The sequence below is a fragment of the Athene noctua genome, chromosome 1 (genome assembly GCF_965140245.1).
Source record: "Athene noctua chromosome 1, bAthNoc1.hap1.1, whole genome shotgun sequence".
Taxonomy (NCBI): Eukaryota; Metazoa; Chordata; class Aves; order Strigiformes; family Strigidae; genus Athene; species Athene noctua.
In genome coordinates, this window is record NC_134037.1 from 206148538 (window position 1) to 206176477 (window position 27940).

Genomic DNA, 27940 nt, shown 5'->3' on the forward strand with positions numbered 1-27940 from the left:
AGTCTAAAACTGCTGAACAAGGTATGAAGAAAATACTCCATTTGAAAAAAAAGTAAATATAAGCTTAATGCTAGTCATCCAAAATTGATATTAGTCTCTTAAGGCAAAAATAGTATTTTTTTTTATTTTTCAACCTATATTAAGTACAAGCAGCAATAGTTGCCGTAGAATATGCATCATCAAGATCTTTTAAAAGCAAGATCAGCAGAGAATGCTGACTCATGCATTGAGAAGATCTTCTCAACATACTGACAATTCCATAGCTATCTCTGAAAACGTATTTGGGTTAAGGACTGGTTTGATACTGCAGAGTGGTTTTGTTAAATGTGTGTATAATTCAATTCTCATGTGCCACAATCACATTTCTGTGTTATAGCCATGTAGCACATAACATTTCTTGCAGATCTAAGGGTGTGTCAATACACATTAAACCATAGAAAATGCCATAAAATACTCTATGCAATCTTTAAGCATTCATCTTCAATATAATTGTATTTACACATTTTTATGAACTTATAAGATGTAATAAGCCACTGAAGACATTTTTACAATATTTATTAGATTATGAATTTATAAATTCAGGGACTCAGAGGCACATAGTTTAAAAGGCCAAGAACACTGAAACTAATGAAGTCACAGAAATCAGGATATTTATGGATGTAACACCAGTAAAAAATAAAAATCACATCCAAACTAAAAGCAACACTTTTAAGAGTCATCCTTCAAAGTTAGCATAATAAAAAGTTCTCATTTCCCTCAAAGAAAAATAATTCATCCCACCTACCAAGCTAGAAAAACCTATTTACAGCTGTACTTTGATCAGAAGTATCATTAAGTTGTGTAATACAGCCACTTCTATTCTGCCATTAGAATTTAACATTTCTTTTAAAGTATAGTTGTATTTACAAATGCATAAATATTGTAACTCTGATCTTCATTAAGATCTGAATGAAAACAGGTTGTTAAGTCACAATACAAACGTGTTAGTGGAAAAAGTAGCTGCATATTCAGTATAATTCTCAAAGAATAGGAAGCCAATACTTCTGATAAAGCTCAAGTTCATCAACTAGACCAGGTCTTTAAGTTACATTAATGAAGATTAAACCTCTTCTGTGTTAATTCTTTATATTGGTTTCTTCAGTCAACTTTCACCACGCTGTATATTTTGGTTACGAACCAAAAGCATGCAAAGAATCCAATTGTCCCTAAAAAAAAAAAGTTACATGTTAGGAAAACTGACACAGGACACATCAATTTCTATCTGTAGTTCATAAATTAGGACATATATATATATATATATATATATATGCAGTCTGCTACATTTACTCTTCAGTACATCCATCAGAACAGATAATGGAAAGCTACAGACAGTATTTGGTTTTTATGTCACTATTTTCAAAATCACAGAGCTGATTACATGGAAGACTGTCATTTTAAGATGTTTCTGTGTTACTTCTCTTCCTACATATTCGTTCTTTGTTATTTAATTATTTCCGAAGTCCAACTCCTTCACATTGCTCCATTTCACCCTTCTTCAGTGACTAGTCACACACACTTTACCTTGTCTGCTCAGCTGGCCAGAATATTATATTTAAAAGACCAATTCAATTGACAGCATCAAAAAGAGTTCCCATTTATTAGTTATACTTTAAGGCCCTGGAAAATTAGAGCACTACTTTTATTTCTGCATAAATCAAGTTAATATAATGTCAAACCATATTGTCTCTACTACGCAACTTATACTTCCTATTGAAAACGTGTTATGTACCTTAAAAATAAACACTTCTGAAACACTTAAGGCAGCCAAAAGGTATAAGCAAACTTGAACTGAAATTTATGGACAAAGACTGTTTCCCTCATAACTTAAAAGGCTTTTAGTTGAAGAAAAATAGCTTTGAAACTCCAGTGTAAGTTTTTAACAAAAATACTCTGAATGCAAAGTAGTTATTACAGTTTGGCTTTGTTAATCTAACTGTATTACTTCAAAATGCAGCTTCAATCAGAACGATAATGGACTCAACAGCAGCTCAGAACACCTGTTACAGGAACCTTCATTTCCCACAAAAACTAGGACAGGAAAAAAGCCCTGAAGATTATCTGGTTTTTGCCTGAGTACCTCTTCTAAAATCACAGCCTTAACTTACACAAGAGCCAACTAAGTTCTTTAAAGAAAAAAAAATAGTCTTCATTTTAGATCTGATAAGAGGCACAACAAAAGCTGTGTGCTAACTCATTCACTATACAAGCTTGGAAGGAACCATGAATGATACCAGGGCAAATTTTTTTCTTCCCGTTTACACTTGCTAAACTACTGATGTTTAACTGACTCATTTACTATGATACGTGGTTGCAGTCCCAGCTGTGAATCAAAGATTTGTCATGTAGCTCCCGGTACTTTGCCTGCTGAGTCTGATCAATGACCTGGAATGCAGTATGGATGCAAGTGCCTGAAGCCTGTGTTACACTGACATAGCAGCAGGGCACCATCAAAACCCTTCCTGATACTGACGATTTTTAACAGATGAGTAAGCAGCAGCAGAATAGTTTTGATACAACAATTACGATTTTTAATTTTTAGCTTCTTTAACATCCTGACATGGGCAGTCACATACCTTTAGGAGCAGCTTTTGCTAAATTGTTAATATGCTTTTTTGTTTAAGAAACTGGAGAACTGCTGGTCCCTTTACCCTGCCTCCAACTTTTTCTGTAAAACCTCATCTCAAGGCACTTCAGTAAATCTCAGCGAACTGAACACATCCACCTTTGAATGCCTATCAACCTAAGTGGACGAAACTATTCTTAAATCTTAAGAAATAGGACTAATCCCTCCACGTAAAGGACAATTTGCACTTAGTCTTGGGAGAAGTAGATTAAAAAAAACATTAAGCATATGATGTCTCCAAGTTCTAACGGTTTGGTTAACATCACATGTATTCTCCCCTGATTTCAGTATAGAAACTGAAAATTCCAAAACCCAAGAGCATACAAACTCCAGAAGCTTAGTCCACCTTGCACAGCATAACTCACATCTCCACTGTCCCAATTATATATAAGTGATTACAACAGAAAGCACCTAAAAAGGGTTCTGAAAGAAAACCACCTCTTCTTCACATGCTTGTGAACCTACCCAGAAAAGGACTCCCCAAATTTGCTTGCAGGCACTGCACATCCAATTGGTCAACTGAAAGTAAACGTGTGAGCAAAGAAAAAGGGGGAGGCACTGGACTCATCTTAATGCCTCTAGACAATGTCATGTGACATGACTGACTTGAAAGAATAAGGGCAAAAGATGGAAATTAGATGGGTACCTTAGGTGCAGAAAGGCAGTTAAGCCAAGTCTCAGCATAGAGAATTTACTGTAAATCCCCTTTATCTTAAATGTGTGCACTCCAGAATTACTGTGTGCATCCAAAGTAAACAGACTGAACAAAGGAGACAGGGTAAACAACTCTGGTTTTGGCTACACCCGTTTACTATTAAAGGCAGACATGCTGAATATCTGTTGGAAAAGCTAATGAAACTAAATTAATTGACTTTACATTTATGTAAGGCCTAATTATTTTTTCATACTACTTTGTAAGTTTGCACCGCATTTAAAATTAATCTACATACAGCAGTACACATTAATTTCTAGTTGAACAACCATGCATTCTTAAATTCTTTAGTTTTACTAGACTATTAGTAAACCCACATCAGAAATAAAAATTCAGAGGACAGGGTAAGAAATAAGAGGCAGTGAGAAAGGGAGGCAGAATCTCTGATCTATGCATTCAGAATGACTTTCTAACCAGTACACAAAATATAAATAAGAGTAGAGATGATGTGTAAATGACAAAATAGCTGCAAGTGATGCCAAAACACATTAGACTGACTTAAAAAGAAAGATGGCAGATTAACCACTTTTGGAACACAGCATGATCACTTTTCAAAGACATTATATAACATACTTAAGTCCCATCCCCTCTTCTTAACAAGCAATGACCCAAGAAACTCCTTGCAGGCTGTCGCTCCTGTTCATCATCATCTGCTTTCATTCAATACTAAACAGCTTTAGTATTACCTAAGCTGAAGTGCCAATGTCTTTGAAAATAATATTTGGTTACAATTAAAATGAACACCCCTCTCAAATGTCAGTTCTTTTCCCACTAGATTATTTTTTTTGTTCTCCTATGTTAACTGGAAGTGAAAATTATAGTGAGATCTGTAGTAAAAGCTCTGATGACAAGCCATTTGTGTTCTAGGAGGCCTCAAAATATTAACCTGCACAGCCGTATACATAAATACATATCAAAGCCCTAGGAATCATTAAATGTCATCATAAATGTGGAGCCTGAAATTACTGAAAGCATCAATCAGTTCAAAATGGTTTCAAAAATATTGCTCTGTAGGGTGAAGTCCATAAAGACAGATAATTCTGCTGGAGCAGAATTTATTATTTTTAACATTTTTGAGGAGCTGGCAGTGGCTTCCTTCTTGCATGAGAGTTTGAAAGGAGACTTTTGCATTTTCACTGCCATTCTTCCACCCTAAACAAACGATAAGTTTGTATGACTGAAGATGACAAAGGAAGATTCTGTGACCTCATCTGACTTACTGAAGAAATTCTGTCTACTTCCTGTGCCACTTCCATACAACTGGGAAAGAAGGTAAAGAAATTCCAGAAGAGAGCAAATTAAAAAAAGTGAAAAGTATTCTGTCAGCTTTACTCCTCCTTCCTCCTTCTATTCCAAAAAAGCTGCAATTTTTACTTAATTGACACTGTAACTTTATACTTGATTGTGTGTGACTTGAAGTGTATTTCTCCAAAGATAACAAATTTTAAAATTGAGTCTGTCACATGACTAACATAGCAATGAAATCCGGAGAAGTATTTATCACATTTAAAGGCACCATATTTGAAGACCTAATTATAGGCTACACCTCAAATTAGCAGTAGTTTTGCCTCATCCTCAGTGAATCTCCTTTACTAAAATTTGTGATCAGAGTTGCAAAACACTACACTACTACCTGGAAAAAAAAAAAAAAAAAAACAGACACATATGTAAATTTATAATCCTGTATCAAGGTAAGTTTGGCCAAGTATTCTACTGTGAAAAGCTACAGGTAGACTCAAAATTTAAAATTAAGGTTCAATATACTTACCTGTGAAAAGGAAGAAGATCAAAACCATAATCATGGTATAACCAAAATATAAAATGGTGCTAGCTGTTCCTGTGATTTGCAGTTTAGAAAAAAAATAATGTATTGCATATATTAGGAAATAAACTGCAGTGAAACCACTAGTGAGAAATGAACGCCACTGCCAGTGATAGTCCTAGAAGGGGTGGGGAAAAAAAAATTATATATTAGTAATATTCCATACACCTCTAATGCACTGACCTATTACTGAATGCAGAGCTACTTTTTCTACTATCACTTTATCCAAAAGTGAGCTTTTATATTTTTTATCTACAGGAGAAAGAACTATATACAATCAATACTGCTTTAACTACACCAATCACAATTAGACATAAGAAACCTAAAGATCAATATCAAATAGGTTTTTAGTTTTGCCTAAATAAGCCAGACCTACTATTGCCAATCACAGAGAAATTTTTCCCTAAGGTTGGGCATGTCCAAAATGCACTTTCATTGAACAAAGTTAATGGATTTGTTTAGTGTCTCCAGAAAACAGGGAGTTAGAATCCAAAAGATATTTGACTTAGCAGGACTCAGTGCAGTGTTTTGGTATTTGTTACAAGTTTTGCCAAAAGTACCCTGCTTCACTTCTTAAAGACATAATTTAAGTACATCTCATCTATTAACAGTGTTTATGTTGAATTCTGGAATACTTATTTTCAATTACAAAAGCCTTAGAATTTTTTGGAAGCATTCTTAAAACAACATCAGGTATGAATACTGAAGATTTCTTACCTCTGCACATAGATGGAAGTAGCAGAGCAATATTGTAGCCTCAGAACATGTAATAACCAAAATGATGAATACCAGAAACAGGAAGCCAAACATGTAATACATCTGGTGAGACCTATAAAAGGGAGTTTAAAATAAAAAATTAAAATGAACACTGTGCTAATATTATTTCTTCATATGCAGTAATATCACCTTCACATTAAGTATTCCTCTTATTGAAGTACTGTCAGTTGTGCAGCCATACAATTGACTGATTTATTTTCTAACTGAAGAACAGGAGCCTCGGCAGCTCAGTCTGGAAACAGTGAGAAAGCAAGCCCAAAGCTTGATCCAGGTTGGGATTTTAGGGAAAGAACTGACTAGACGTTATGAGTGAAATTACAGTTCCAGTGAAGTCAGCATGACCTCTTTCACTGACTTCAGCAGAACTTGGATTTCACCTCGAATTTCAATCAAAAGGGCACTGCTGCAAAATAACAAGAAATGTCAAATACTGTAGCTGTCTATGTTGTGTAGAAGCACCTATTCAAGGTTCAGAAACAGTTTAACAAGATCCAGTAACTAAATTGTGCCAGAAGGAAGACAAATACCTTACAGTAGATTAGTTTGTCAGTGTGCTATGAGTTCACATCAGAATTCACTTACACTGGACTAGTTTTTGGTGCTTTATTTTTGAAAAAAATTACTCTCTGGCGCCTCTATAAAGATTTCATAAAATTTGTTCTTGATTCTTCTCTCTCCCAAGAGTATTAATACTTTTCTAGCCCACAAATAACTCCAAAAAAACCCACTCAAGTCAATTTTCATATACTTACTACTTTCAAGTTATATGCCATATGTGAGCTTCAGAGCCACTTCCACATGAAGTCAGAGGAGTAGCATGAGAAAACGAGCTATTTGAACATTGCAGGTCAGCTGTAAATTGCTAAGCATATCACAGCCACTTCTCTACACACCACCACAAGCAAAACAGGCACTGAGTATCTTCTAAACCACAAAATATTAAAAATATGTTGACATTTAAATTTTTATTGAACCAGTATTCTGGTAACCCTGCATCACCAAAAATCAGTCAGAGCATCTCGAAGAAAAAACTTTCACAAAGAAATCAGCACCTTTTATGACAGAGAAAATTTAAATAGATTGTGGTTAGCTTACCAAATACTATTGAGAATAAAGAACAACTGTATAAAGATACATCCAAAAGGTAGGATCCCTCCCATGATGATGCCAGGTAAGGGCTTTGTATAGAATGATTGCTCAGGAATCTGACGAGGAATTTGATTTGTGCGAACAGGGTGTTCAATAGCCTTTAAACGAAAATAAGAAATTGCTAAATGAGATGTCAAACTACAGCACTACCTTTTTGCTTTCTTTTCAAAATGAGTGGTGGCAAATGTCTACTATTTGTTTTGAGCATGTGCATACCCAGCTACCACTAGATCCGCTTTTGCTACTAGCCTACCTACCAACATTTGCTAAGCAAACAAGCTAAAAGACAGCTCTTATTGAAAACATAGCAACAGACATTTTGGACTTCCCTTTTTATGATTACCTATCTAGATCAGTTACAGAGCCTGAGCTGATTTCTCACTTTTCATCTGGGAATTAGCGGTGGTCCAGACTCTTGCTTCCCCCTTCTAAAAACCCCTGATGTTATTTTCAGGATTTACTCCAAGAATCACATTAGGGTAAATTTACAAACTAAGAGGATTCAATCTGGCAATTAAATCCTAATTTAAAGATGAATGCAGAGATCAGCATAATAGGAGAAAAAATGTAATGCAGATAAATGCATACTCTGCCATCTTTCCCCTTCAGTAAAGATTACCTCAAGAGCATCAATAGATACTTGCTAGGTACTTGCTTTCTGATTTGATTTTAATGTATGTGTGACACCTGTCACGTTGCCTTATAGTTTATCAAATCCTCTTTTCTTAAAGGAACTGCCTTTGTACAATGCAGGGGAGGGTTGCTGGTATTTCAACATGGTTATCAGAAAAACCAAAATATTCTCTGAAGATATTCCATGAGAGCTACAGACAGCTGGAATTCTGGCTTCCTATACAGGAAAAAAACCACAAAAATCTCTGAACTTACAGATCTTTATGTTTGTGGGGCACAGTAAACCACTTTTTAAGCAAAAAGAGAAGAACAGATTTCATTATTTAACAGGGCTTAGTCACCAGTGTCATGAATAACCCTCATATAAACAAGTAAAATTGATCAGTCTAGAAGTAAACCTGAATTAATGTCTTCCAAGCAGCAATGACCATTTACAGAACACTTATGCCAAGAAATTTCACAAGAACTCTAGCAATTTGGTCAGAAAATATCCTCATTGTAGAGCGTGGACAGGAAAAAAAACATGGGGGGAAACCAGAAACGCGTAAGTTGCTTTCCCTTATGCTTGGCTGATTCAACTAATTTTTTTAGTAATGAAAGAGATGTTAATTAAAAATGCTCAAATTACTGCTTTATCTGGAGTAGTCACTCAATTAAATACAAAGATAACCCTAACTGTTGTGGAGAAATATCACCAACACTCTCCAAGTGAATATCAAAGTCTTGGAATCCCAAGATCGGATATCTAATGTAGCTCTGAAGTAACTGAACAGAACTGGAGCTGACAATGCAACTAGCTTAGGTGCTACCTCTGTCATAGTCTATACAATGAAAAATACGTATGTGTGTATATGTATACACATACTTATAAAACAATTTCTCAAACACACTTACGTTTTTCTTAAAACCAAAATAGGCACCAATAAATGTCAGCGGTACAGATATGCAAAACCAGAGTGCCAAAATAGCAACTAAAGTACCAAACGGAATAGCTGCTGAAGAGCCTTCTCCCCAGAGAATGAGGTTCATGATGAAAAAATCTGCAAATACAATTCTGAAAAATACATAACACATTTAAAGCACAGAAATACTCTTACTATTTAATAATGTTAATAAAACAATAGCACTTTATTAAGATTTTAGTGTGAATCTCTGTTAAAACCAAATGACACACACAAAATATCAAAATTAAGAAGTCAAACGAGCAATTCTTTGTTAATCTAGTGGGACTGAACTCTAGCAGGACCTGACGTTCCAACTAAGCAACTTCAAATATACGCTTGTCTTAACTACACCTTAGGGTAAGACTGCTTGCTAGGATGAAGCAGAAGCATTTATCACAGTGGTTATACAGTATATGACACTATATAAAGACCAACTACAGTGTGGTCAGAGAAACAGCCTAGAGAGTAAAAGAAAGCAATGAAAAAGTGTGCCTGTCTAAAACTTACTACTATCATAATGGTCTTTCTTAATCAACCTTTTCATGTGGTGAGAGTAAACAAATGCTTACTAAAAAAAAAAAATCCAAGGATAAGATCCCATTAACATATTCATATTTGTCAAAACATGTTCTTGAAGCTTCTGGAATAACGGGATGATGTAAAAAGATCTACTTGTATGGCTGAAACTTAAAAATTAGCTACACATGTCAGAGAAGCAATTTAATTCTTTTAATCATGGCGATATTCTCAACTTACCCGGGACAAAGGAATGATGTCAGCAGGACATTTGTTTTCCATTTCTCACCTCCAAATGCTGTATTAAAACATTCGACAGTCATCAAAACATGCATTAAGCTCACAACTATTAATTTTCCAGTCCATTTACCTGTTATACTTAGCTTGCAACTACTCAAATAATGTGCTATCATGCCCAAGTTTAAAACCGTAAACTAAATCTTCAGTAATAAAACTGAATTCCCTCATCATATTGCTTAATCACAGAGCTTCAAAACAAAGAAAAGCCAAGGTCAGGAAAAGTCCAACTAAATAAACTGGGTCTCTGACCGCCCTATCTGCTAAAAGGAGGAAGCAGATCTGCAGTACTATTAAGTCTTTAAAAAACAGTTTAAACCTGGAGTGATTGAGAAGTTTAAGCTATCTAGCATTTGACTACAAGTTTTGGTAGGAAAAATACATAAGTATGTGGAAAGCAAGCTTAACAGTTTTCTTTAAATAATTCTTGTCTATGAATCTTACAAGAAAGTCAAGACTAACATGTTTACAGGAAGTAGTGACCGTCTCTTAACAGCATTAAGTAGCGGCAATACCAAAAGACCAAATAAAGCTTTATTAAGAAAGTCTTTATGAATTTGCACTACACTAATAAAAATTCTAGTGAGCATACTTTCAAATGAAAATATCCTGCTGGAATTCAGTGAAGCTGACAATTTCATCTGAGCACTGCCAAAATGACATGCTTCTTTACTTCAAGAGTCAGAGGCAGTTATGGTCAGAGTGATTTTAATTAAGTTTCCATTTCTTCATAAAGTCTTAGTAGAACACTGCACTGGTTATTAAGATTAACCATTTAATTTCAACTCAGGTTTACTTTTTAGATGCTATGTTGAAGAAAAAAGCTTTTAAAACTGTATATCTGTTCCAGTTGCATTTTAGTTTATGTCTCGCATTGCTTTATTTGTATACTATAAGAAGAAACACTCATGTTTACATGCTCTATATGGGTATGTACCACCTCATGTTATAATAATATCTTTGATTCAGTCACTCACTGTCTTAGTAGTTAAACACAATATGCAAGTATCAACTAAATGATTCCCAGTAAGTAGGACTTTTAATTATTATTAGCTACATCTCCACCAAAGATACAGGATTCAATTTACCATCAATGCACTTCGAAATATCCTTCAAAACACACAATATGCAGCATGATATGAAGAATAATTCTGTCCTCAGTTATGCTCTTAGTCCTAAAGTCTCCTTTCATTTAAGTCTAATTGGCTTGAAGATTAGGTGAAGGAACAGTTCACTATCACATTACTACCACTGTGAAAAATACACACCTTCTTTCCCCAGTGGTTCTCCCCACATGAAAATTGCAAAATAGTTAGAAGAACAAACTCCAGTGCCTACTGCCAGGCTGAAGTTCAGAAATAAACTCCTTCTCTAGCCCTGTATGTTCAGTACTAAAACAGTCCAAAAGATCCAGCTCAGTCCTAAGGAATTTTTTTTACCTTGAGTAAGGTAAGTAAACCAAGCTGTACACGGAATGGCACGCTTCACCTTAAACCAGAGGGTACAGGGGCAAACCATCTGAGGTTGGTAGGCAGGCCCTGAAGCAATAGCTAGCTTCGATCAGTGAAGGAAAACAGTATCAACTAACTACTGTCAGGATTTCTACAACTACAGAACACCTAATAATCCTTCCCCCTGTGCCCCTGCCACAGTCTGATAAACACCATTCTCCCAAAGGCCTAGGAACTAGCTAAAAAGAGGTGACAAATCTCAGGCATGCAAAAACAGAACTTCATGATTGGGGGTGGGGAAACGTTACCAAGCAACATCGATGGCTAAAACTAAATGCAAGTTAACACCATCCCCCCACACTGTAGGAAACGAAAGTACAAAACAGTCTGATGTAATGAGTTTAGTACTAATAAAACGGAATTTGCTTCCTAATTCCATAAATATGTAGTAGCAAGAGCAATTCAGGGTCTTTAGGCACGATCACATCAAAACCAATATAATCATGTCAGTGTTCTACATGTGTGTTCTGTTGTAAAGGTAAGTACATTTCTCCAACTTGTCCCGAGGGAAACTAAAAACAGTGCTGCAAAGTAAAAATCACTTCTGTGATAATTTACTTCAATGAACTTAAGCCTTGTCATTTTAAATAACTTTTACTCACATTTGTAGAATCTGGCAGCAACATAACCGGCTGGAGTTCCAAGCAATACCCACAAAACTACAGCACAGGTCATTAGAGCTCCCCGGTTAGCGGGTGACAAAAATCCCAGGCAAGCAAAAACTGTGAAGCAGAGATGCACAATTTTAGAAAGTAACTATACAATTGACTTAAAGCCAGTAATCTTAAAATCTGTGTATACTACGTTGCATGTCTACTGTATCAGCTCAGCTGCTTCTAACCTTAAGACTTTTAAGAAATTAGTAGACAAAAACCATACTGCTATTTTTATTAGTACCATGCAATTAGCAGTGAAAAATCATCTGTACTCAAATAACTTCTCCCCACTTTATTACTTACACAGGGTAACAAAAGTCATTATTAAGATCTGTGTGCCAGAGCCTAGAAAAACAGACAACAGCATTCCTTTTCTTGGAGGCCTGAAAATATCACCATGAACCAATTTCCAGCCAAATTCTTCCTGAGCGTCTTCCTGTAAAGGAAATACACCTATTTTAATACATTAGATTGCCATTTAAACAGCCTGTTACAGAAAGACATTTAGCTGAAAAAATGACACTCCAAATATATTTTAGGAGGTACATTTTAGACTTACAGTGGAATCCATCTGATTGTATCTTGCAATGTCTTTATGAAGTGTCCTCAACATAATCATAGCTACCATTCCAGACAGAAAGAGGACAATCACCAAGGAATTCATAATACTGAATTTTAAAATAAAAAAAAAATTTAAATCATCATTCAAATTGCAATGTAAACACTTCAGTACAGTACACTTGAAGACAAACTTTCTTCTCACCTAAACCATTGAATATGAGTGTGAGGCATGGATTCCAAAATATAATCCCATCTTGATGCCCACCTTATACTTTTTTCTTCCTGAAAGAGTGAACACATCAGTTTCAGATACAGTCAGTATCCAACTTGTAAATTTAGAGGCTGATGTTTGTGCAAAGCAACCTTAAATCTCATGACAAATTGGAAATTTCATGTTGCACGCCTTAAAGGGAATAGTTGAATACCTACCTAAACCAAATCTAAGATATGACCATAGAATCTAAACCAAAATATTTTCTGAATAGTATTGAGCACCCATGTCTTCCTAAGACATAAAGGCCTATCAATTTAATTTAACTGTGCTTCTGCCCTTCAAGGATTACATTAATTCATCTGGAATTAAAATGACTTGCATAATAATAAAAGAACATGCATTGATTAAATGTGTGTAAGTCAACACCTCATATTTAGCCAAGATCAATTATCTAGTTGTGGTAATAAACCAGGACTTAAAGCAAGCAACAAGATTCTAAAACAATATAAACAATTCTAGAATAGAATCACATTTTTCCCCATACCTACACTGCCTTTTTCCCATCTTGCTAAGATGACCTGATTTGCCAACCTGAAGGAATTTCAGAAGATGAATGTCAAGTGATGTGACACTGTGCACAGGTCAGTAACACACACACACACACAGCTGGGCATGTCATTTTTAAAGAGAAACAATGTAATAGCATGAAGCTAAGGTCTTCTTAATTACTAACTTCTCACAGATTTCCAGAAGTACTTGCTTTTCAGTGTACAAATTAATTTCAGCATCATAACGGAAATAATTTCTAAAAATATAATTGTCATATATAATATAAACCCTTCTGAATATTTCCCTTATACTATTTACTGTATATTGAACTTTACCATGTAATCCAGTACATTACTAAAGAACAATCATGGCAATTCTACAAACATTGCTATAACAGCTTACAAGAGGTAAAAGGGGTTCATATGCCTGAGAAATTGTGGCAATGTAAACATACTGCAAGACCAGTGCTTTACAGCATACTACTTATGACAGTGGCAGGGGATCCCAAACCCTAACTCAACACTACCCTCCAACTAACTTTAAAGATCAACCATTTAGTCTCTATTTTATCACAGTTGAACTGAACCCTACAGCAGGCTATAAGTCTAAAATTGAGAAAGATATATAAACAGCCTTGATACAACAATGGCTTGTCATTTTGAAAGACACCACTGACCTTGCAGTCAGAACAAGAAAAAGGTTAAGCAAGAATAAAAACTGCCTGATTGCTACTTTTTAATCTATTAATTGCCAAGCTTTTGATCAGTCCATAACAAGACACACACACACAAAAAAAAGCAGACTCCTTCACATCCAGAAGGATCACAGAATTACTGAGGTTGAAAATATGAACTGCTGTGTGTGAGCTATCTCCTCAATACATACACAAGGAGCCAAGAAATCCAATTAGTTATAATCTGCACTCCTTTTAGCCAGTCACTTGCATTTTGAGATCTCAGACTAAGAGGGAAACAGTCTGCAAAAGAGTGAGAAACTTTGGGAAACAGTTTGTCCAGCAAACTGCATTTAAAAAAACCAACCCAAACAAACAACCTCTCTTGCTTGTCACTGGAATGAGACATATTTGAGTATCACAGCTCCCTGCAGCTACCTAATATACTGCTCTTCTGCTTTTAAATAGAAGACAGAGGAACTAATACCAGCTTCCTCCCCTTTTGCAGATTTTCATGGGAGGAAGACCTTTGAGAGAAGAAAGCTTTTACAGCAGGAGAGCAGAAAATTATCAGCTTCAACCTACCTACAACAGCAGTTTGCTGAAACACACAATTTCTCAGACTTAAGAGCTTGGATTGAAAAATAATCTGCCAGACAACCTAGGTAAACATGGAAAGTGTTTCTTTTAAAAAACACATATGCATTTCACATCCAGCGTGTGGGGTGTGGTATGTCAATTGTAAAGCGTGTGGTGAAATCCCACACCATCTCTAACATTCCAGTTCAAATAAAGTTTTAAAGCCACAAATTTACTATTCTGAGACAATTTTAGCTGTCCATGTTTATAAATCAGAGTATTAATGCATGATTTTAAGAGGCTACTACCACAGAAAGCTTAGTACTCACTTGAAAAGAAACCGAGTATGTGTAAGCAATTTTGACTTCTCCATTAGCCTTATTACTTATATCCATAGGTACTCCTGAGCAATCAGGGTTGTCTGGATGGGTATGCTTGTAACTGTGAGAAGAAAACACATGGAATGAAAGCTGCTTCACTAACAATACTCTTAAGAAATTCATTCATCTTACAAAAACATCTGTTTCATCCACGATTCTTCCCTTGAAATACAAAATTATTCTTAATGCCTTGTAAATTTCAGAGCTCATAAGGAATGTATCATAAGCATAGCAATTTTTGATACTTGAACTTTTTAAACAAAAGTTGTCTCTTCTAAAAAGAAGAGTATAGAAAGCACAATCTCTAAAGCAGAGAACAAAAATTTAAAAAGAATGAGTACTGCTAAGAACTTCCAAAACACTGAAAAAGATAGAACAGAATTACTAACTTATTCCAGAAAAAAATACTTTCATCATGATGCTGGACCAACAAGCTCAGTTATACCAAGAACAGAAAAGAAAGTCAAGATGCTAAGAAATAATAAAATAGACATCAATTTTGCAAAGCCACACAGACGCCAGAACAACGGGGAAGTATATTTCTGAAATCACTCCATTCAAATCCTAACTGCTGAAGACATCAAATGCTGCATTTCGATTACTCCTGCACCAGGCACTGCTGGCCTATTCCATCACAAGACAAAATGTTCCCCAGTAGTTGCTTCACTGAACATATACCACTTCCAGTTGTTTTTTTTTTGGAGGGGTTTGCCCAAATAGGAAATAGTGCACAAAGATCTACTGAATTCAGAACAAAACTATGTTAGACTGTCCTACATTATACTACATCAATCAACAGGAAAGCTAATCTACAGGTCACATATCTGAAAACATTTCTGACTAGCAACAGGTCGCGAATCAACGCACCACTGTTTGATGACAAGTTACTTCTGAGTACTAACCTTTTTGGTTCAAGTTTAGCAGCAACTAGTCTTGCTCCCAGAGCTTCATTTTCCACAACATGGTAATATATTTTTATGTCAACATGGTTGAAGATATAAAAAGTATCTTTTTCATGAAATTCTGACTGCAGTGATAAAAGATGACATTAAACAATCAAAGATAAAGATATACAAAAGCCTTAGGCAGAAGTTCACATAACAGAATTTCAGACTGCATACAGTTTTTCTGTCAAGAAGTTCTACAAGACTAATGCAGGGTTCTAGGAATACAAAGGTAAAGTCTTTGCATTAAAGCTTTGCATTAAAAAGACAAACTAGAAAAGGTAATGCTAAGAACTGTCTTCTAGAATTGAAAAGCATAAACATGTATTTAAATATAAAGTGTATTTATGACTGTATTAAAATATTTTGGTAACTGAAGATGTCCCATTTTACTTCACTGAAGTAGCAAACTGAATAGATAACTATGTGACAATTTTTGTAGCTGATGTTTATGAGATGCTTCTGATATTTTAAAACAACGGGTATATTTTTAATTGATTAAACAGAACCTTCCAAGACAAACAGTGCTCTCTGACAGAACCACCTTGAAATTTGAAACTAAAGATGCACAGGGATGAACTGCCAAGCAGCAGCCAAGAACACTAAATAAAAATCTCAGGTGAAAGGAAACATCACCTTAGAATTTAATCAGTTAAACAGGTTGTTAAATCACAAGCATTATGTCTACTGAAGTTCAATTGGTACTTCTTTAGGATATCTCCATCCCTTTCTACAAAGCATCCTAATTGTAAAAACAGTTATATTAATGAAGTATTCTTCCACAGTCCTTCAGTTACTCCTTCAAAGGTTGTTTTCCTTTTACTAAAAACAAGTATTTAAACAAGATTAAAACAATATTTCCAGATTACCTATTTGATCATAAATGCATTCAGTCATATGGAGCCTGAAACCAATTCATTATGGAGGCAAGGAAACAAAATTAGAAACTGCAGAAACTGTCATCTTTGGGAAAATCCATTAAGTAAAACCAACCATTTTGATAAAAACCTACTCCACATTCTCAGTGACCTCTCCACAGAAGAGGTCTGTGGTAATCTAAAGACATCCTCGACTTTCTTACTGCATTCTTATGTCCATAATGCTTACAGTGCAATTTTCTGAACCTCCACCAGTTAATCTCTTACAGGAGAAGCTTTGTTCACTCAGATTTCTTATATTCTGCCTCCTCCCATTAACCTACACAGTTTTAGGGAAAGCAATCCTTCAAGAAGTATTAATTTCCATGCAGAGGTACAAACATGTCTGTGCAAACCTGCTCCCATGAAAACGCTTATATCCCACAAAAATGTAAAATCCAAGCCTTCAAATGTTTAGACATCTTAGGCAATGAAGGATGACATGTTTTTCTTCTCTTTCACCCTTTACATATATTAAATGCTATACATGTTCATCTCTTCCACCTTTTAGAGCCCTTCTGTATTATGCAACAGAAGAGACAAAGTTCTTAGGCTTAGATGAGGTTTACAAATTGTGGTACTTGCAAATATCAAAACACCTAGTTTTAGGCAACAAAAGTTCTTAAGATAGTGAGGACTCACCATGACAGAGAAATACAAGTCTTTAAATTAGCAAAAAGGGGAAAATCAAAAAATAATTGCATAAACATACATTAATGACACAGGCATCTTTGGGACGGCCATCTTCTGTAATATAACAGCCAATAGGAAAACCAGGATTGCAGAACCTCTGGCCATCTTCAACATCATAACACCAGGTCACTGGCATGTTGTCCACAATCCTGTAAAAGAGGCACAGTGGCATTTCACAATCTTTCAAAATACACAGCATGATGGAAACAAAACCAGATTAATACTAATCTATCTTTGCTACATTCATTATTGGAAGATTAACTACAAGAATAATACTTCTTTCAGATATTAACTCATGGAATTGCACCGATTGCCAATCCAATTTCCAAATGAGATAAGCATGTAGCTCTTCAACTGAAACTTTATCTTTTTTAGGAAAAAAAAAAATTTAAAATCAATCTATTTTCTCAGAACGTGTCTTAGAAATATTTTAAACAGATTTTGCCTACACACACATATTATTAATTCTCCAGGTTTCTCATTGCTCTTCCATTGCAAAATACATTTTTCATGACACTCTTTAAACTTTGCGTGAAAGCTAAAGTGCAAGTTAAATAGCAAAAAAAAAAAAAAAAAAATTAAGTGAATCCTTGACCATTGACCTCAGTTGTAGTTCCCTAAGACTACGGAATATTTTAACTAGATGGTTTACATGAGAAAAAAAATTTGTAAGCCACCACACATTTGGGAAAGTCATCACTTTCAAACCTCCCTCCATTGTCTACTTGCTGCTTTTATATTATTGCCTCAAGATTTATATTCATATTACCTAAAAGTCCTGAGACCAGCAGGTTTATAGTTCAATTTCAACAAAAAAAATTGTGGAGGAACCATACACCACCATGAGGAGTTGCAGAAAATTATAAGACAGTAGGACAGAAATGGTGTCGAACATGCTACAAACAGTACAAACGTCAAAACCAAAATCATACTTTTAAACACAGAGAAAGATACTCAACATGGTGACCTGTCCTTTTTAAAAGAACTACTAAAAAACCCCCAAACCTGTTGCTTTATGTTATAAACTGTATTAACTAGCTGAAAGATAAATCCCAAAAGAAAGTCAAAGAAGACTTAAAATTCAGTAGCTGCCCTTAGGGCAACACTGATTTCTCCAAGGTATGTTTTTAAAGGTCTATTAATAAACTTCACACATGAAGACATGAGACAACTTCCACTTTTTGTGCATCACTAGACCAAGAAAGGGACATCCCACTGAAAGTTAACACCACACATTTCTTCTAAACTTATTATAACTACTGAATATCCTTTACAATTAAATGTCACATCATTATAACCACTAGGCTATTCATGTTAACAGATACCTGGTAACACCTCATTAGGTACTTTTAAATACCTAATTAAACACAGGAATTATGACTTCAGACAACAAACCTAAAGCATTATTTAGTCTGTTTCTATTGTAACAGTCTCTAAAGTAGCACTGTTTTTTAAAGCACAACAAAAGAGCAGGACGTGCTGCCTTTGTTCACACAACATAAAGAGATCTGCGTCATCCCTACCATTAGCTACCAGGCAGATATGTAGCAATGTTCTTGGCTCATACTGACACAGTGGAAAAGGTGAACACAGGCCCTCCAAAAAGCTTCCAGGTTCTCAGATTCCACAAACTATCACTGTCACAACAGCAGCAGCACCAACCAAATCCTACTCACTTCACCATGCTACTACACGGTACTATTAAGTCGCTAATTAGGAGCTATTCCAGATGCAGATTCATTACACTTGGACTGTATTTGGAATTTTACATCTATAATATACGCTAGAGACGCCTCTTCCTTTTGCTAGTGTTTTAATTTCATAATCAAAACCAGGTAAAGCATTAGCCTATTGCAAATGAGTTTGGTTGGGGTAAAGGCTTGCCCTTGCATCTTCTGTAGCCAAGACATACTGAGCTGCCTTCAAGCAGCAATGTTGGAACAAATTGATAGTTTAAGAAGCAAATCATTTTTCACAGTTGATCTTTAAATTTAAAATGACTTGAAGGGATTATACATGTGGGGCAAATATGCTATACAACAGTGTTCTTATATGTCTCTCAAGAACATCTGCTGATGAACATTGTCAGCCAAGATATCAGTATAGCTGTTGAGTCTAATTCAGTATGTCAATTCCTAATCTTATTAAGAGGCTTTTAAAACCTTAAAAGTACTTTGCACCATCTGTGTTCCCCAGGAATTTTATGACACATTGAAGCTGGATAATAAACCTCTATTAAATCCTCACTGATGCTACCTTGTTGATCCCTGTACAACATACCCCTGGACCATGCATCATTCCTCACAAAATCCATCCACTTCCATCCACTTCATGAAGCTGTGGCTGGGGAGGGCTATCATTACCATACAGACAGAAACAGGGATTGTTTGTGCTACTGGATCTAAAGTTTTAGGGCAGTAGGCATAGAAAAAAAAAAAAAAAAAAAAAAAAAAAAGTAGAAGTGCTGTTAAAAGAACAAGAATACAAGAAATACCCTAAGTATAAAGGGAAGTTTTTCACAATGAAAAACAGTCCTACACCTTACTAAAATCTGAACAGTCCTATCAAGTTAGCTGTACAAGCTAAAAAATATACTTAAAATACACTAAGTATATAAACAATTTAAGGGGGAAAAAAAGTCTAAAGTACTTTCTTGTGTGATTTGTTTTACACAGTTCTGTTTCAGTTTCTGTCAGCTTAAGTTCTGGGCTTTCCTAAAAAAAATAAATTTCTTTCAAAGAGTGACAGGATCATAGCACTGGGAAGTTATTTTTCAATTATACACCAAAACATACACAAACTTTTAAAGCTGAAGCTTTATGCCAGAACAACATGTATCAGTGAAATTCAAAGTGGTGTAAATATTCTAAATACATGCACTGTTTAATAGGAACATAAACAAATACAGCATATTTGAAGCTCTACTTATTTCAGCATTAGGCACATACACTTTGAATCCCTGCAGAAGTAGCTGTACCTTTCAGGGTTTCTTTATTACTTCCTGGTTCATCTACATGAACATATGGCTATTGCCTGTGAACCCTTCTGACCTAATTTCTATCAGCTTCCAACTACACTAATTTTCAAGAGGTTTTCAGAAAGATTTACATCAGTGAGCCACAGTTTAATCCCCAAAAAGTATATCCCGTATCGGTTCCCAAGAGCAGCAGAAAATGCACTCATTGCTTTTCTAGCACAGGCAGATGTTTCAAAACTGAAAAGGTGGAATGTGACATTACAGAAAAACATTTAATGACAGTGGCAACATTCAACATTTCACCTGCATTTTTACTAATATATCCAGAAAGTTTTAATCTAATTAGATGAAGATTGAAATGTTTGTTTCCATGAAGCAGGGAGCACATATTTGGAATAATATGGGCAACACCGATTAATTATGCTTATCTATTACTTGCAAAGACATGCCACAGGAACTCTGACAACTTCATGCCCAAGCCGTTCCTTCTACCCTTGCACCCAAAGGCTGCCGTTGGCACAGCATAACAACATACAAAGCACTATACAAACACTGATAGCGTGGCTGGGTATTTCCAATGTCAAGACAGAGCCTGCTGATAAACATTTTGCAGCTCTTGGATGTGGGATGCAGAGCATGGCTACATCCTAACCGAAAAACGGCACAAGATTCAGCGTACACATTCAGCTTTGCCCCACCCTTAATGCCCATCAGAAGAGAACCTCAATGTCCAAGCAGAAACAGAGCCCCAGCATGCTCCAAGATGACTAAGATGGTTACAGAGGGACTCAGAATAGGAAAGGACCAAGTGTTTGTGCGTTCCTCAAAATTATTTCATTAATTAATTTTCACTGGCCACCTTTCACTTCCATATCCTGTAGGAGAAACAAACTTCACATGAAACTTTCGGAACCGTTGATCCTATCTCCTGGACACAACATTTGAAGGGGAGTGCAAAGGCTCTTGAGGAAAACAAAGATGACACAGCAATAGAATGAAGGTCCCTTAAGACTTTTCTTGGGCTATGGCAGGATTAACTTCTCAATTTACAGGTACACAGAAATAGCAGCATTTTACAGTAAGCACAGAGGCAGCACAAAAACCACACAAAGCTTTGTGTTTGGAAACAGAATTGTTTCCATTATACCTGGTGCTTATCCTTCAAGTGAAGGAAATTTTTTATGAAGACAGCAAACAATATAACATCTTTTGCAAGAACAGAAGGGGAATAGATTCAGTGCAAATACCTAGCGTTCAAGCTGCAAATTAAACTAAATTATCACCAACACACTAGACTAACCAATCTACTAATTTTGATATCAACTTACCAATGATGTTGATAATTCAGCAGCATACTTTTTTTCAAAAAGTCTAATTTCTGTTTATCTTCTGGCTTTGTGGTATCATATGTTTTTGTACAAACAGATTTACATGTCTCCTTCTTGTTGAATGTGAACTAAGAAAAATGAAAGATATATGAGCAAAAAGGCTGTAACAAACTTTGTGTCATTTCAGTACTTAACAAGTTTCCCATATGCATTTATAATTGCCTATACAATTATAACAAAAACACCTAACAAATTACTAAGACTATGTATATTAACCCTGCAGAGGAGGTTTTTATATTGGCGTGTCCTCCTGTGCTCACTGTAGGAACCCTACACTAAGAGCTCCTTGTTACTGATTAAAACCTGTTTTCTGCAATGATTTATCAGATGAGTCATTTGACCTCACAGCAGCAATGCTGTCCCAGGCAGATTCCATGATAACTTTCTCTCCTACTACATATAGAAGAGAAGGCGAGAGCTTCAGTCACCCGAAAAGACAAGCTGGCTAACTCCATTTCCAATTCTTTCACTTTACAGCAGTGGCATTTTCACATCTGGTTCCCAGAAATAAGAGTACTCAATTCCCTCTAACAAGGGGACAGCTGAGGAGCAAGAATCAGGTTTTGGCAGGTTCCAAAGAGAGAGGACAACCTCCACAGCATTTCAGGCTATGGCTTCACGATGCAAAGTTACAATTAGGTTAAATTGACAGATTTCCATTACATGGAATTTCAGGTTTTGAAGCTCTTTGAGATGAAGCCCTTGTGAAGACAATCTTCAAGATTCTGATCTCCTTTGGTTACATTTGAATGTACATATTACCAAATACCCCTTGTGAGAGAACAAACCCTGTACGGAGATGGCTCTATCCTCTCTCCAAACAATACTTGGCCAAGGTTTTCAGAGGGACGCTTCTTTCCTTCTGCTTGACAAAAATCAAACCTGAATTATAGAAAAAAGATACAAAAGTTAATAAAACGTTCCCAGGTGAAAATATTAGACCTCAAACAGTGCTCCCAAATCAACACCTTCATCATAAGTAAAGGAACTATACAGCTTTCATTCTAGACAACAGTTCCTTCCTTGAACCTGCAAAGCAAAGCGTGAAAAATCACAGTACCATTTTGAAAACAAAACAAAACCCAAACCAATAATCAAATATCTTCATCAGGTATTTCAGAAGTTGATTTCTATTAAACATGGTGGCATAAAAGTTTCCTTAAGTAATTAAAAGTTTTGTATTTGAACAGGTATTTTAGCCAAGAATTAAACCATGCAGAATTTCATGACAGCTCTGAGAAAAAAACATGTAGGTCAGATTCTTGGGTGGAGGAGAATAACAAAAGCAAAAAAAATTTAAATCTATGTACACATACAGATAGCTCCTTTACAACAAGCACTATTAAATAAACAGGTTATTGCAGTTTTATTCACCAACACATTCAATAGCACATCCTCTAAATTTTTCCAGCCTAATTTAAAGTATATCACATTTGTGTTCATTAAAGTGTAGACACAACTAGTGCTTAATCTCTTCAACATTAACAGTCAAAATATTCTTTGAAGCAACAACTTTACATAGTTGTGCAGGCAGTGATACATTTTGTGCACTCCTATGAAGTGTACCAAGAAAACATTTAACACCTCATTAAGATAATTGATGGGAAGTTCACACCTCATTACCACTTTAACTCATCTGGCTATAGGCTACTAAAGACAGCAGTAATACTTTGATCTATAAAATGACAACTAATGCAGATTAGTAGATATTATATATCTACACACACATATTTTAAACTTAAGTTACTCTAAAGCAGTGATTCGACCTCCATGAGGGCCTATGTATCCATGCAGTACTTCTAAAGTATCAGCAAATACAACTGAGAAGGAAGCAATGTATGCATCCATCTGGTCATTGAAAATTCTGTGGTTTTAAATTTATGTTAGCCAAGTAACTAGACGTTCCTCACTGGCAAACTGCTGTAGCAAGATGTAAGATAATACCTGAAGATAAATGAAACTCATCTTTTTCGAAGAACTAACAACTAAAATGACAAACAGTATAATATACTTACGCAGTATATTCGTAGGGAAGGACTGACTCTACAGAGTCAAGCCTGTTCACAAACAGCTCGATTCCAGACTGAAAGAGTGGAGATGATAATCAGTTATATTAAAGCACTTCTTCGATTCTGACAGATATATGTAAACAGATTTGTGTGAATAAGGTAAAGAAAAGCTGAAAATGTAAGATTTGTGTAATTATACATCTTGAAATGCAGAATCTTGTGTAATGAACTGTATCTGCTGAGAGCATAAGTAAAACACTATCTAACCATCACAAAAACAGTGACCACATGACAAAACCACTTTAAGGCTAACATAACCATTCAAACTAAAAGATAGCAAGAAATCATGCACAAGAATAATACAATTATCACAGTTGCCAGTGTTGAACTTACCAAGTTAGAGCCATATTAGTCATCACCACAACTTTTGTGTAAAAAAAAGTCTTAAAAGAACAACACAAAGTATGGATGAGATCAGTACTTCTCCCTGTAATTAAGCTGCTCCACAATTTTATCTATGTAGCAACTGAAAACTGAACTGCGAGGATTTAAACAATGTTTCCAGTCTCACAGTATTTTAAGTTTGAACAGAAACTCTCTCCAAAGAGAAGGCAAGGGTATCCACATTTACCTTCTTAGAAAAGTTGATCAATAACTCTTGCAACTCTTTAGTAAGAGCCTGAAATTCAGTCTGCTGTGGTTTCAGACTAGTTTGGTCTATACACATTAATTACAGATGGGGTAGCCTACTGCTATGGAAAGGGAGAGGCCTCTCACTCTTCCCTCTTAGTCTCAAAATCCCTTCCCTTATTCTAGTCCCACAGTCCCACTACATTTCAACTGTTTACCTTACACTGGTTTTGGCAGTTACCTGTTTGCACAGTAAACCAATTCAACTGTCTTGTTCAACCAGCAGAAGACTTACCCCCAAAAATTTTTCAAGAGCAGTTTTTAGCAGCACAGCAAGTTGAACCGTCTTACTGTGCAATCAGACAAGAACTGGAGACAGCAAAAGGAAAGAGTGCTTTCAGGAACAAGACCTCCCCCTTTCAACAGCAAGTCATCTATTTTCTCACCATGAATCAACAGGAATGCTTTTCCTCCCTATGAAAATTCACTCAAGTTTAGCCAAACCAAGAAATTCTGGAGAGGAAAAAAAAAAAAAAAAAAAAAAGAATTGTTCACATGTATCTGTAGCTCAGATACTTCAGTCAGGTACTGTGTTTTACTTATAGACTGTAGTTGTCCATGTCCAAGCCAGGAGGCAATTCCACAAGAGGTAGGCAGCTGTTAGGTGACTCACTAAGTGATGACACACCTTACTGCTCCTCTTTCCTCTGCCCTAAGCCACGCAGACCTGCTGCTTACCTTTGGGCAGTTAGTGCACGTTTGTCATAATTCTATAAACCACTTTAACTCACTAACACAGTAAAAAAGTAGTCTGGCAAGAAGTTGGATAGCTTCCTGCCATGTTGTTAAGCTCAAATAAGGATTTATCAGGTAACACAGCTGTGACAATGCTGAGGACAAGAACACATTGCCAGAGGAAGACGGGAATAAAATCTCTCACTTCCAGCAGCAAGGAATTAGACTGCTTTAGCTAGTCACAAAACCACAGCCTTAGATTAGTTATTTTTCATTGGAGGAGGAGATTTACTCGAACACTCCAATTTTCTATAAGAAACATATGCATTACTGCAGATTGGCATCTTTGAGAATTTCCCCATACAACAGTAAGTCCCCTTTGGAGCCATTAGTATTTTTTTTAAACCGACTAAGGATTCTTAATGTTCAGGCAAGAGTTACTATTTAAGTCTGCACAAATCACATTTCATTTCTGATGATATTCCAACCAGAAACAGCAAAAGTAGCCAAACTGAGTTTTCCAAAGAGATTAGCAGACAGTCTGGAGGAAGGGGGAAAGTCATGAGTCTCATCTTGGGCTGCTAGCTACGTGCCCCTTGGGCTGCTAATCCCATTCTTGGGCTGCTAGCTACATGTGTCACTAACAACATCCCATCTCACCAACAGAGGACAGGAGATCCACAGAGATAGCACCATTTAGAGATCTGGTCTGTGGAAAATTCAATACTATTACCGACATCATAATCAACAATGACAATTGTAAGAACTCTGTGAGAACATGTAAAAAAATAAGGTTGTCCAGTGAAGTTAATTTTACCCCCTTACATCAGTATTATGCTATAGCAATTATCCAATCACATACTGTTTCTCCTCACCAGGACCAGACTACATGGAGAGAATTAGATGTGAAGAATGATTTAGACTTCTCCATATGCCTATGTCTCACTTAGTATGTAAATTGGCTGGCACAAGGTAGAGAAATACAAGAGGTGGTTAACTGCAGAAAGAGATTTTTGCAATAATACACCTGTTGAGTTTATCCCAAAATGTTCAGCTAGCCACTGGTGGTAGATTTACATTACCTAAGCATCTCACTTCACATTTACAAAACAATAGATTCTCAGGATAATAAACATTTTGTACAAATGATATGAGGGAAAAAAATAGACATCTAAGAAAGATCACCTCATAAGTGTCTCAAGGTTGGTTACAAGAGACAGAAGGTAACTTGACTTTAAAAATATTTCTGCCACAATCCTAACTTAAAACAGGAATAATTCTAACACAGCAGTGTTTTTTAGGGTTGTGAAAAACGACAAACTGCAGCTTAGCCTGTATTTGAAGAGAAAAAAAATTCCTTAAGAGAGTAGTGCAGCACTTTAACAGGTCACCCAGGGGTGTGATGGATGCTCCATGCTTGGATGTTTTCAAGGCTTCCTTAAAAAAAGGTAGAGCTGAGCTGATCTTGTGCTAGCAAGTCGCGCTTCAAGCATGAGGTTGGACCGTGTGACCTCCTGAGGTCACTTCCAAACACACTTTCTGTCATCCTATAAAAGGATGTCCACAGGATGTTTTACTACTACAACAGAGTGACACGGAAGCAAGAGTGAAAAAATCCACAGCTATGTGTTAGGTGCAAGATCTGGCTGGTCTGAATGGAACGGTACACTTAAAGAAGGGAAAAGACATTTATAGCAACTATGCCTTCTTTACATGTTTGGCTTATTACTTGCTCTACCGATTCATGAAAGCAAATGGATAAAGTCAGTGCAAAGTATTTACCAAAAGCATACAGTTTAAATAGACTCTTATTCTGAAGAATCATGCACCAGTGCTTCATGTAATACAGAAGCTGGAGATCAGAAAACGTGAGACAGCCACTTTCAACAGCAATAAGACAATGGATCATAAAAGCGACTGGTCCTGAACTTTTTCATTCAAGTCTTAAAACACAGTTTGGCGTTAACTTCCATCACAGCAGCAGCAAACAACTTCTAAAGCTCACCCAAAGGAGCAAAGACAGACCCCCTGCCAGTCAGCATCCTTACAAATACTTAATTTGGTTATGCGAACTTTGATTGTCACTTATGTATGCATGAAAATAAGTTTAAGCTTGGCTTGAGGCTCTGAGGCCTAAAAGCCCCTATGCTTCAGATTCCTGCAGCCAGGAAGACACAGCAAGGAAAGTGTCCCTGAACCCTTGCCTTGGTTATCTGCTTGTGGCCATCAGCTGCTTGCTCCTGCCAAGAATCACACACCCCCGGCACGACCTGTCACTGCGATTCTTACTTTCTGCAGCTGTCCCAGCCAGTATTTAAAATGGCCCAAGAGATAAGCGGTCGGGGCTTCCTATTTCCGCAACATGACCATAACTCAACGAGATGAACTTGTAGCTCATCCCTTCCCTGCGAGGGACCGCGGACAATTCACCATTGGCGATTACAGCGGGAACTGAATCGCGCTCAAAGCCGCCACAGCCACGGGCCCAGGGGTCGTCTGGTACGTTACAACGAGGCAGCTACAAACCCTCCGGGGAAAAAAACCCAAACGCCCCCCCCCGCAAACCCCACAGCGGAAGGGTACAAGTCAGGCCGCGCAGCAGCCCGGGCCTCAGGGGCGCGGGTGCCGCCGAGGCTCCCCTGAGGGCTGCGGTCCCCGGACCCCCCCTTTCCCGGGCTCACCTTGCACTCCGGCTTCTCCTTGCCGGCCTCGCAGAAGTTGACGGGCGCCAGGCCCGGCAGGTAGAAGGCGGCGGCGGGGGGCGCGGCCACCGCCAGCGCCGCGGCGATGAAGAGCTGCCGCAGAACCATGGCGGGAGGGGGCGGCGGCGGGGGCGCGCGCGGCAGCCCGCGGCGGGGCGGGGGGGGGGAGGGTCCCTGGGCGCCTCTCGCGCGCGCCGGCGGCGGCAACGGTCGGCGGCTTCGTCTCCCCCCGCCCTGGCGGCCGCCACTTCCGGCTTCTCGCGCGCGCGACACGTCACCCTGCGCGGGGCGCCTGATCGAGCGCGGGGGG

General features: G+C 37.0%; 1 protein-coding gene and 1 long non-coding RNA gene across 2 annotated transcripts in view; one reads left to right on the forward strand and one right to left on the reverse strand.

Moving 5' to 3' along the window:
* Positions 1-14571, forward strand: part of LOC141962644 (uncharacterized) — a 34143-nt gene extending 19572 nt beyond the window's left edge. The window contains exon 3 of the long non-coding RNA XR_012633971.1: positions 14185-14571. This is a non-coding gene — a long non-coding RNA (uncharacterized LOC141962644). The remainder of the gene's footprint in view (positions 1-14184) is intronic.
* On the reverse strand, positions 539-27887 carry TM9SF2 (transmembrane 9 superfamily member 2). Its single transcript, XM_074910998.1, has 17 exons — positions 27610-27887; positions 23570-23637; positions 22343-22436; positions 21495-21622; positions 17209-17338; positions 15538-15662; positions 14585-14696; positions 12443-12522; positions 12239-12347; positions 11983-12115; positions 11626-11745; positions 9456-9513; positions 8650-8809; positions 7069-7220; positions 5914-6025; positions 5143-5314; positions 539-1205 (listed from the first exon to the last, which is right to left on the reverse strand). Exons 1-17 carry the CDS (start codon positions 27736-27738, stop codon positions 1138-1140), a joined length of 1950 nt encoding a protein of 649 aa, XP_074767099.1. The 5' UTR covers positions 27739-27887; the 3' UTR covers positions 539-1137.
* Positions 27888-27940: the final 53 nt, after the last annotated feature.

What these genes read in the sequence shown, in the direction of transcription:
- TM9SF2 (XM_074910998.1), bottom strand. Translation starts at nt 27,738, where the DNA reads ATGGTTCTGCGGCAGCTCTTCATCGCCGCGGCGCTGGCGGTGGCCGCG. An exon ending in AAGATGCCTGTGTCATTAAT is followed by an intron (nt 15,663 to 17,208) that starts GTATGTTTATGC and finishes TTATCACTGCAG; the next exon opens with TCAGAATTTCATGAAAAAGA. An exon ending in AATGACTTTTGTTACCCTGT is followed by an intron (nt 11,746 to 11,982) that starts GTAAGTAATAAA and finishes TCTGCTTCACAG; the next exon opens with TTTTTGCTTGCCTGGGATTT.